Source organism: Rhamphochromis sp. 'chilingali' (assembly GCF_963969265.1).
Source record: "Rhamphochromis sp. 'chilingali' genome assembly, chromosome: 22".
NCBI classification, from domain to species: Eukaryota; Metazoa; Chordata; class Actinopteri; order Cichliformes; family Cichlidae; genus Rhamphochromis; species Rhamphochromis sp. 'chilingali'.
The window spans coordinates 28,281,766-28,293,291 of NC_137950.1; the positions used below are offsets into that span (position 1 = coordinate 28,281,766).

Consider the following 11,526-nt stretch of genomic DNA (forward strand, 5'->3'; position numbering starts at 1 on the left):
AACATTTATCTTTTTCACTCACAGTGATCGAAGCCCAGTGAGACCTCCACCCGGAGTTCCTATGTTCACCTTTCACATCTACGCTGTGCTGGACAAAGCGTTTAGATTCAACCAAGAACACGACAGGCTTCTGCTTCAAAATCAACAAGGGTATTTCCTGCCCCTTGTAATAACACATTTTGTGTAAGTATCTATGATGTATTACAGGTTGTATTTTTTATTGTTCTTTATGTTAGATTTTAGGACAGTAACATACACAAGAGGTTAATAGCAAAGCTCCTATGGTTCCACAGTTTTTTCCTGCTGCTTAGGATGATAGTGTGATTCTATTTTGTGTTTGGCCTTTTTACTTTATACATCCAAGTGCCTGTACTAACATAGGTCCATAAAGAATTTCTTTCCTGGTTTGGTGTGGAAGGATTTCTGTGGTTTGATCAAACCCCCAATTAACCAATTTTTTTGAAAATATACATTGGGGCATTTTAGCCTCTTTCTGTTTCTTTGATATGACAATGGAGGAAAGCTGTGTGGTAGGGCACATAAAATCACAGAACGAGGTCAATGCATAGTGAGGTTCATAGTGGGCAGAGGTCTCCAGCTTTTTGCAGAGTTATTTGCTACAGACCTCCAAACTATGTGTGGCCTTTAGATTAGCTCAAGAACAGTGTGTAGAGAGCTTCACCAGCTGCACCCAAGCCTTACGTAACAAAACACAATGCAAAGCATCACATGCACTGATGAAGTGGGGAAAAATTAGATTGGCCCGGGAAGAGTCCACAATCCAGCAGAACGCCTTTGGGCAGAGACTGCTAGGCCAGGCCTTCTTGTCCAACGTCACTGTCTGACTTAACAAATGCACTCCTGGAAGAATGGTCAAAAATTCCTGTAAACACTCCTAAACCTTGTGGAAAGCCTTCCCAGAAGAGTTCAAGCTGTTACAGCTGCAAAGGGTGGGCCGACATCCTTTTAAATCCTGTGGATTAACAATAGAATGCCAATCCAAGTACATATGTGAAGAAAGATACTGAGCAAATACTTATCAATGCAGTGTATTTGGAGAGTAGCTTGTGTAGATTGTCAAGCATTTGAATATAGCTGTTAATATATTTTATTTTATTATATTGTTTTTTCCTGCATTTCACCTGAATAAGTTCTTTTTTGCTCCAGAGGATGTTGTGTTTTTATCTAGATAGATACAAATTTGGCATGAATATCCCTTTCACTCAAATCTTCAATATTTTATCTTTAGTGGACTAAAGCAGGAAGGTTATCTGGTGGAAGCATGGCTCTCTGTTGAAGAAAGCAGCTTGCGAAGAGGCAGCTGGGTGACTTATTGTTATGGTGTAAAGCAACGAGTCAAAGAGATTTCAGGAACTGCCACAAGACATATTTACATTCCTTCAGACCCAAGTATTAAGGGTAAGACAAACACTGAGCTTGAGACTGCTATTATGTCATTTGTCCAATTCTGTTTCCTGGATTTCCACATAAACTGATCCCAAACCTGCCTGTGTTTTATACAGAGATGCATCTTTATGAAGGACTCATTAGCCGTTATGATGAAAAAGGTTTTTTCCACAAAATGTTTGGCTGGAAGAACACAAAAGGTGTGGAGATTTCAAATGCCTGGCAGTCCTCAGCTTCAACTCTGCTGAACAAAATCTTCCAGAAATGGACTCCGTCAGATAAAAAGAGCACTGAGAGCTTGTGTCAAAGTTTGAAGTATTTTAAGCAGAGTCTCGGTTCTGCTCACACTAGGATGGCATACCCAGACGATTCACATCCACCTCAGGTCCAGGTGTGTTCAGCAAAAGGACAAAAAAATCAAAGTAGAAATTATCTACAGTAGCTTCTATAAACCACCATTAATACATGATTTGATTTTCAGGTGTCAGAGTTGATTTCAGAGAACTTGCTCCAAATCTTAAAAGGAGAGCCGAAGGAGAAGCTCCCGAGCTCCTGCAGGGACACTAGTCCTCTCGTTCTGGGGCTTTCTGTTTTCATGGTTACCCAAAGTTGTAGCATTAACCTTGGAGTTAAAGGCTGGGCTGAGCTGTGTCTGCTGGTCTCACAGTCTGCACTGGACAACAAAAACCTGGATGGGTTGCAGAGTTGTTTCACACAACAGTAGGTTTTTACAATCTTTAAGAAAAGTAATTCTTGGCCTGGTTAGACAACAGTTTCTCACTGACAAACGTTTTGTTTGTTTGTTTAAAAAAAATCCATCTAATTGATGTGAAATAGATGTTGCTGTTTGCTACATTTTATGGACTAATAAAAAAGCAGCATAGCAATTCAAAGGCTTTAATTACTTTAAAAACTAAATTAAATTAAACTCCACTTCTAAGTTAAGTTAACCTTCATCTTTAAACATTATCTTGGTGATTGAGGTGTTGACATTTGAGCTTGTATCCTCACATGGTTCGGTTCCCCCCTCAGCACTGTGGTGGGTCTGATAAACCTCTGTGCCCAGTACATGGTGGCAGAGGTCGTCCTGCTCGTTCCTCTCCTCTTCAGACTCAGACAGCCTGGAGCTGATGCAATGAAACTGGGTCCCACTGTTGAAGAAGAGAACTGGTCTGGACTACAAAGCATCAATTTCAGTGGATTCAGAGAGAATATCCAGTTCTACTCTAACAAAGGAAAGTGAGTCTGTCTCAAACCCATCGTAGCTTTCTTTATTTCCCTGAAGTGTCGATCAGATTTACTGAATTATTTTATTTTCCATCCACAGCAGGATGCTCTCTCTGATCCAGGAGCACTTATCACTGGCTACAGAGACGCCTCTGCTCCTGGTGAGCTGGTTATCTCTGGTTGCATTTGAGGACCTTCCTGAGTTTTCAGACGTGACAGGAGTATCTGCAGAACAGCTGATCCAGAGTCTGTTGTACAGACTGAGAAAATGTGGTGAAAGACCAGATTTAAAGAAAGAGGAAAAGAATTTAAAGGTGAAAAACCAACTAACTAATATAAACTTGCAGAATGACCTTGTTCCATCTTTAATACAGTCCTCTGTGATCACCTTTGTTCTTCCTACATGCAGCATGCTCAGAAGTGCTTTACCCACATCCTGCTGAAGGTAGACAGAGAGAAGGACAGGTAACGACACCTGAAATGTGCTTCATACATTCTGGTGTTGTGCTTTTTGTAACTTTAACTTTTTCTCTGCAGAATTATTGAAAGTGAAACCATCAAACATGCGTTCGCAAGCAGCATTGATGTTGCAAAGAACACGCGCCGCTTAGTGCGAATCGTCCCGTGGTACCAGGCCATCGTCCTGTCCTACCAGCTGGTGCTGAAGGTGGCAGCGATTTTGGAGGCTAAACTGAGAAAAGAGGTAAAACCCTTCATGTTATATGTCCCATAATGCCTCAGTGTGATCTGTTATCTTAAATTTGTTATCTTTGTTTTGTGTCTTCTAGTCCAAAGAAGATGAGTTTGAGACCTTAAAGCAGCAGCTTCTGAAGGACTTGTTTGCAACGCAGGACCGAATCAGAGAGAAGAGAGACGAACTGCTTCCAAACCCGCTCCTGACATCATCAAAATCACTCAGCTATCCAAAGGAAATCGAGGCATGTAGCAAACACAGCTGATAAAATCAAACTACGTTGCTAATAATGAATTTTAAATGTATTTTTTGTTGGTCAATAATTGCACATTCTAAAGACATTACTGAAATGTAAAAAAGGGATCCTCGATAATGTAACTATAAACTCTTTGCACTTATTTAAATGTAATCTGGGCTGATATTAGTAATTTATTCTGATTAGATAATCAGAGTTACCCATCAGCCCTGCCTCTAACCACTCAGTTCACCTCGTTTAATGCCTGTGATGTTATCAGATGTGGGACGCGCTGCTGAAGGTCGAGTGCTCTTCTGAGGAAGTTTCATCCCGCTGGAGGCAGAGCCTGGAAAAAGACCTGAGGAAGAGGGTGTCCAAGGTCAGGACCCGTGCACCGATCGGTGTCAGACCAACATTACTGGTCTCGTTTTAGAAACACCTGAGTTCTATTCTGTCAGACTGGTGTCGGTTCAGCATGCAGATGTTTTCCCTCTGAACTCACCCGAGCTGTTTTATTTACAGATAAGTGACGAGGACAAAGTCATGCTCTGCTGCCTCGAGTCGTCCCAGACTGCATTAAGTAAAAACCATGAAGTCATACAGGCCTGTTTGGACGAGCTGTGTCGCTCTGCGATCAAGACAATCTGCCAGGTACACTGTGAATTAATAAATGAGTCAGAGCACAGTTTCAATATTCGCTTTTAAAACCTTTAAAGAGCACTTCCAAAATTATAGATTTTTTTTCTTTTATCAAACGCGTAGAGATTAAGATGCACTTTTAAGTGTTTTAAGTGTCACCAGGGTCACAATGTAGTTCAGATCAAAAAGCAACCGTACTTTCACGGCCAAGTGACCCCTCGCTCTCTCCCACAGTCTGTGTCTCGAGCTTTCACTTGTCTTTTCCCTACATTACACTCAAAAACCTCAGAACAACAAATAATGTAACAGAGAGCTGGTTTAACAAATCAATCAGTTGATAGATATGATTTTAAACTTAACTTTTTATTCTATGGTGCCGCGCTAGGTCACTTGGCTTTTAGCAGGTCAAATGTGAGATTGAGCTTTTGTGTTTTTAATGATGATCTCTGAGCTACAAAACTGATTAATCTGAACGAGTTTTTGTGAGCTTCTCTCAGTTATTAGTTTTATATTTTAAATTCATTTTTATTTATTTTCAGACTGGTTTAGCTGGTTTCTCATTCATTTGTATTGTTAGTTTATTACATATTAGTTTCACTATACATGTATAATATGATATAACATTTATACATTGTAACAGTAGTCAGGAAAAGATTTAAGGAGTTCGGAGCAGGAACTACGCACCCAAACTTCTCTCACAGTAGTGTAGACGTCCATGTCAACACAGGCTCCTCAGACTAAGGGCCTGATTTACTGAGTACAAACTATTTAAGCTCAGTGACAGGGTTGTGTGTAAGAGAGAACGCAGAGATTTTTGCACCTGACTCTGTTGTTTATGCATTTCAGAGAGTTCCTCTATCAGGACACCAAAAATAGGGCGGGGAAATTTAAAAGAAAGGTGAAAATGACTTGCTGACATTACTGTTTACAACATGCAGTTTACTGCTAACGGCACCGATTTTTAATGCTGAAAAAAGCATGTTTTTTGCACTTGATATTGCCTATAACATTGCCTGTAAGCTTTATTTGGACATCGTGCACACACTGCATTTTGCCCCATTTAGGAAATCTGGCCATTGCTGTCTTTGCAAATATGACCCTATTAAAAAAGACTAAAACTTAAGATACATATTTTTGGTTTAAGTTAACTAAAAGGTTCATTTTTGGTTATAATAAACTTTTCTCTCTCTCAAAATTTGTAATTTTTCTCCAGTAAAATTCTTTTTATGTGAATGTAGAATGTCAGCTTTGAATAAATGTGTGGCGTTTGGACTTTAACAAGACTCACTGGAAAATTCTCCCATTCACATTAACGTCAGTATTGATAAGTGAAACACTGTATGTAGCATACATTATGAAGTAGGAGAGTAAACGTGTTCTGTTTGTAGAGAAGGCAGGAGGGAGACCTGATGCGAAGTCTGACCTCTAAGGACAGATCAGCACTTCCTGCTGCTGTTGTGTCTGCTGTGGTGGTCGAGTCAGCTGCACGGTTCAGAGACAGCGTGGTGGTTCAGCTGCTTGACCCTCAGTCCGCCGTGAGCCATCTCCTGTTGAAGGGTACATAATTTCTTTGCTCATTTACGTCTTCTTGAAATTTTTACTCGCTGCTGTTCGGGTTTTGTGATGGCTGCGGTGTTGCTGCTTTGGTCCAGGTGACTGGAAAGCGATCCAGGTGGACGACACCGCAGGGCAGGTGGTCCACAGCTGTGTGGAGGCCGTACACTCTCTGGTGGGGTCTCTGCTTCAAGGAGACGTGGCTCTGGGAGACCTGCAGACTTGCCTGAAACACCGGGAGCAGTTTAAAAAGCTTTTCCAGCAATGTGAGAACCATCAGAGTCTGCTATTCCTTCATTCTGTTTTTAATAATCTCACACATCCTGTCCTTTATATAAATGAGATATTCAGAAGATTTAAGTACAAGAGGGATGCAAAGTTAATTAGAACACCCAAACTAATTTTCTCCGTTTGCCTCTTTAGCTCATGCTTGCAAACTGTCTTGATTAATATGAGCTGCATCGTGTTTTCCACAGACAAGTCAAACGCTAAATCTGAGAAGGTTGCTGTCAGTGCAGACGAGGTTTTAGCTCAGAGAGAGAAAGATCTGAACACGTTCGTGCAGAGGAAACAGCAGATTGATGCTCTCATAAAGATGATAGCAAAGGTTACAGAAAGCATCACAGGTGAGTTGAATGTCGTTCATTTCATCATTTTGAATATTTTTTGCTGTGTGGTGGTTTAATGGCTTCTTCACACTAACATGGTTCTTATGTCAATAGTTCCTGAGATGTTGGCCCTGGAGGAGCAGCACAATGCAGATCTCCACGCTGTGAGCCTGAACAAACTGATGCTTGTTCAGCCCTTTGATGCTGAAGGCAAATTAAAGAGTGCTGGCTCTCCACGCATCCTCTGGTATAAAACCAGTATGAATGTCTTAAAATTGGCCACAGAGATGCACAAACTGCGAGACAGCAACCTGATTCTGTCCTCGTGGGTCAAAGGAGCTGCATCTTTGGCAGCGAGATATTCCTTCCAAGCTCCTGTTTCAGTGAACCTAACACAGGTCTGCGACAACATCTGGAACCCCCTGCTCACCGAGTTTGTTGACCTCGCCGTGAGCATTGCAGAAGCAAATATCACTTTTAGGCAGCTCGATCAGGTTTTGCTTGAGTCTGGGGACCAGGGTGATGGGAAAATCATAAAAACAGAGCTGGATCTGATGTTGGAGATGTTTTCTGAGGCAGGAGGGTCCAAACCTGAGGTCAACTGGATGAAGATGAGACTCGATCAGATCCAGAAGTATAGACAACTCCACGAGGCGGCGGCTGCAGCCAGCGCCGTGCTGAAGATTGCAGGAAAAATGGGGCTTTCTGGAAACTTCACTGAGATCGAAGCACTCAGTCAACTGGTAATACTTTATGAATATTACTATTTACTTAAAGGATGTTCTCAAAGTCTCGTTGACGTGGTGACCAAAACTGAAGACGTTTAATAGATTTGTGTAGGAAAAAAAATATACGCGACATTTTCGAGAATTTGTTTTTAACAGTTTCTAATGTTGTAACCTGGAGTTTCAGTCAGGCATCAGCCTGGAGGGACTCTCGGCGTGTTTTTTGGCTCATTCTCCTGCTGAAAAAACAAATGTATTTCCCTCTGAGCTTGAACTAGATGAGACTGTGTGTCTCTGCAGGAACAGTGGCAGTAGCAAACCCCCAGACATCATCACAGCTCCTCCTGCACATGTGCAGATGCCATTTGTTCACCTTCTCTGTGTCATGGCAGTTTTCTTTTTCTTTTTTATCTCAAGAAGGCGGGGCCTCACGTAGCACTTTCATCACACAGGCCTGCTGATACAGTCTCCTCCCAAGAGCTTTTACTTATATCTATTTGCTGCTTGATCTTTGAAAAGCAGAGAGAACATTTCTGGACCTACTGACCTTCATGTATTAATGTAATTAGTGTATTTCAGCTCACTGAGCAGATCTTGCCACAATGTGCATGTTTACAGTAGCTGAGTCACGCTTCTTTATTTATCTTCTGCACAACTGAACTGAAGTTCTTAAAACCATCAAGGAGCAACTTCACGTGCTAAATGTGTGCAAAGCTCTCCTCATAGTTTTGGTGTCTTCAGCTATCTTGACTCCTACTGTAAAAATAAATACTAAAACAAGTGATATTTGTTGGATAAAACATAAGTTACACAGAAGCCCAAACATTTATATTGATATTAACTAAATAATGTTTCATTCTATGACGATATTCGTACCTTCCACAGGAAGAGGACAGCTTTAAGCGCAGGGCTCTGAGCTCTCTGAGTGACGACCTGTTTCGTGCCAGACAGCAACTCTCCAAGGTCACCAAGCAGCACACTGCCTGTCTGGAAGAGTTTCTAGCGAGCCAAACTCTTGTCACCTGGGTCAAAGAGAACCTTAAAAGTAAGGTGATCTCATGAAAAACACAAAGCGTCCCTTTTTTGGTTATAAATAATCTTGTGGCCTTGCAGAAGATGCCTCCATCCTCACTTTGTTCTCCCGTCAACAGACATGAGCGATGTGAAGGTTTACGTGGATCTGGCTTCCATATCTGCTGGAGAGAACGACACAGAGATCGATCAGGTGGCCTGCTTCCATGATGCAGTGATGGGCTATGCCCCTCTGCTCTACTCCCTCTCCCCTCAAGCTGGCTTTAATGAATTCATGAGGTGTGCTCGGCAGGTGTGGGACACCCAAAGTAGAGATGAGAAGCTCCCTGACAAACTGGTAAAAACTGGTATTTACATCATCTCTCTTATTTTTACGCCTACATCCTGGCTGATGTTGCAAAGCAGCTATAATAGTGTTTGGTTTGTTTTTCAGAGCGAGTCTACCCGCTTACTCAGCTGGCTAAAAGCACTGAAGGAGACTCACGGCTCTGTCGAGCAGTCCTCCCTCTCCTTGGCTTCCTCTATTAATGCTAATGGAGTTTATCACATAAACTGGTCTGATAAAAACACACAGAGGGTGAGTGCACAGTGTTCCTTTGACAAACAGAATATGGGGCTTACAAACTGAAGTGATTTTCAAATTCTTATTAGTCAGTTTTTTCCGATTCCTTTGCAGAGATGTCTTCAAAACATGGTGAAGGTCACAGTGAGAAGCAGCAGAGAGGAGAAGAGCTACAAGCTTGAGGATCTGCTCGAGCTACAAAACAAACTCATGCTCATGTCATCCAAAGGGGAGCACGGCAGAGAGCAAGTCAACAGGTTCACAGAGGTCAGCGGCTTTTAAACGGTTAAATTATGACTCTTCTTAGCAAAGGAAACTCACTGGAAGGTTCTCAGCTTCTTTATTGTGTTTCATCTTATTTGTCAGACTTGTGTACCTGTTGTGTCCTCGAATTAAAGCTTTGACTCCACCACTTTTACAGCTGAGATAATAGGATGCAGGAGATCTCAAAAGTATTCAAGAAAAAAAGCAGACCCTTTTAATGTACTCTTGGTTAGCATGACGATAAGTCATCATATCTGACACCATCACTAGTTTTTTGTGCAATAAATGCAGTTCTGTCCACTGACACTAGAACCTAAGCTAAAGAGAGTTAAACATTTTAGCTGTAGACCCGGTGTCTGTGGTTTAGGATAGTATTAACTGCAAAACTCCTGCTGCCATGTCCTTGTAGGTTTTTGAGGGAGTTCAGAGACTGGGCACCATCCTTCTTCAGATGCAAACATCTGGGAACATGCTCTTCAGAGACTGGCACGCTGAGGTCGAGTGCTGCCAACAACAGCAGCCATGCATCAGAGTCACCTTCTTGTCCCTGAAAGATAAACGGATGACATACTACGGTGAGGTGACAGCGCAGCTGCAAAGCCTTGCGCAGTCCATGGATACATGCCAGAAGGAATGGCGTTCCTTCATCAGCAGCATGCGCTCCCGCTTTGGCTTGCTGAACCACTACACCTCGGAGCAGATGGTTTATTTGTGCCACTGGATACACAAAGTGTGTCAACGCCAGGCGTCTGTTCCTCAGCAGTTATGGCACTTACTGTTTCCCATAAAACCTGAGTGCACGCCAAATGATGTCAGACACGCCTACAGTAATGCAGCAAGAATGAGCTCAAACGCTGATGAGTTAGAAGATGTTTCGTCTGATGATGACGACATGTATTACGAACCTTCAAAAGATGTGATGCCAGCACAACAGGCTGAAGTGGACATGAAAGAGGCTTCCGACTTGATGGAGTTTTCTTCGGATGATGAAGAAGATGAAGAGGACAGTCTTGAGAATCTCTGGCAGCAATTCAAAAAAGACATGAGTCTTTACCTGAGTGAGTCGCTGGATATCTTGACACTAGCCAACTTCCTCTCATGCCTCTCTGAGATGAACCAGCAGCACACGATCAGAAACCTTCTGTCAGTTCTCCAGGAAGGAAAGCCCAATCTCGTTCTGTGCCCCATTGGAGAGGTTTTTACCACCACCCTCTCTTTTTACATGGAGAGTCCAGAGCAGCCTCTGCCGTCTGTTGATGAGGTTCTAGTCTGCAGAGAGGAAACCACAGAAGAGGAGGTGGAGATCTTTCTGCGCCGTGCTCTGAGTCAAGGCTCCAGACAAAACTGCCAGAAGATATACTCTCTGGTGAATCCAGGGCTGCTGGGATATGATGTCAGTGTAGCTTTAGGGGAGATCTTCGACAGTCTTGAGAGAAGTGCCGGCCCGCATTATCGTCTGGTCATAGTGAGTCCGGTTGTGCACCAGCACAGATACGTGCCCTCTTTCTTCAGCAATGATAAAGTGCAGGCTGGTGTGGGTATAACAGCCGACACTGCCAGGAAATATCTACATCACCACTTCACAGAAAACACGCTTCAGCAAAACCCCGTCACACAGGTTTCTCCAGACAAGCTCTCAGTCTGGATCGTGTCATCTGAGCGCCCTGCAGTCGGTAAGGACAACCCCTCCTTGCACTAAAATTATTAAAAATGCAGTTCAGTTACAATATTTAAATGTTGGCATCTTTTCTTTTCTTAGGGAAATCACTTTACATTGATCGTTTGTTTGAGAAGTTCCAGCAGATATCTCCCAGAGCAAAACATATCAGCCTCAAGCTGATTGAGCCATGCGTTGACATAGACTCACTGATTAGGAGTCTGTCAGAGAAACTGGAACCTTTGAGAGAGCAGGATCCTGTCATTCTGCACATTGACACTGCTGGAGTAAGTATGCCAGCATTTACAGCTGCAGGCCGTTTGGTCTGCTGTTGCTTGTGCTTGAGTTTGACAGTCTGTCTTGTTTTTTCACTTTGGACACCTCTCAGGTTCGTTCAGGTTTGGAGGAGCTCTTGTTCCACCTGTTAGTTCTGGGTTGTTTGAACGACAGCCATGGCATGCTGTGGAGAAGAAATGTGGCTCACTTAATCACAGTTGAGGTCCTGAAAACATATGCATTCCCCCCAAATCATCAACAAGAGGTAATGAGCTTTTTAGACCCTCATTGAATAGAACTTCAGAACTCGTCACACGTCACATTTCATGTCTTTAAGAAAAACTCATCTTTTTAACTAGATTTTTTTTATAAATGGATTTAACTTTGAATGCTAAAATATTTTAGATGGTAAAGAACTCATACAAAACCATCATGTGTAAAAGATTGATATTGCCTGTTGGTTAGTGAAGTTGTGAAACCTCATGATGAGTCTTTTTGTTGTCACAAGTGAGTGGTGAATCTTACCACAGGACTCTGATTTTGACGGTTGTTTAGACTTTTATATAGCTGGATGCTTTGCAACCGGAGGAGTTGCAACAGTAATGTGGTAGTGTAACAAATTACTTTCCCTACCAAGTAATTAAGT

The 11,526-nt window shown here is 42.4% G+C and overlaps 1 protein-coding gene across 1 annotated transcript in view; it reads left to right on the top strand.

The window, feature by feature from the left end:
• rnf213b (ring finger protein 213b) overlaps nt 1-11,526 on the top strand; it is a 34,153-nt gene that overhangs the window by 1,738 nt on the left and 20,889 nt on the right. Inside the window, exons 4-25 of the mRNA XM_080872294.1 lie at nt 25-183; nt 1,250-1,419; nt 1,524-1,798; nt 1,889-2,127; nt 2,440-2,646; nt 2,735-2,948; nt 3,044-3,099; nt 3,172-3,337; nt 3,423-3,572; nt 3,844-3,942; nt 4,086-4,214; nt 5,591-5,759; nt 5,855-6,022; nt 6,233-6,382; nt 6,479-7,107; nt 7,975-8,134; nt 8,241-8,458; nt 8,555-8,698; nt 8,798-8,950; nt 9,357-10,620; nt 10,707-10,891; nt 10,993-11,145. Of these exons, the coding sequence (XP_080728420.1) occupies nt 25-183; nt 1,250-1,419; nt 1,524-1,798; nt 1,889-2,127; nt 2,440-2,646; nt 2,735-2,948; nt 3,044-3,099; nt 3,172-3,337; nt 3,423-3,572; nt 3,844-3,942; nt 4,086-4,214; nt 5,591-5,759; nt 5,855-6,022; nt 6,233-6,382; nt 6,479-7,107; nt 7,975-8,134; nt 8,241-8,458; nt 8,555-8,698; nt 8,798-8,950; nt 9,357-10,620; nt 10,707-10,891; nt 10,993-11,145 (5,257 nt within the window). The remainder of the gene's footprint in view (nt 1-24; nt 184-1,249; nt 1,420-1,523; nt 1,799-1,888; nt 2,128-2,439; nt 2,647-2,734; nt 2,949-3,043; nt 3,100-3,171; nt 3,338-3,422; nt 3,573-3,843; nt 3,943-4,085; nt 4,215-5,590; nt 5,760-5,854; nt 6,023-6,232; nt 6,383-6,478; nt 7,108-7,974; nt 8,135-8,240; nt 8,459-8,554; nt 8,699-8,797; nt 8,951-9,356; nt 10,621-10,706; nt 10,892-10,992; nt 11,146-11,526) is intronic.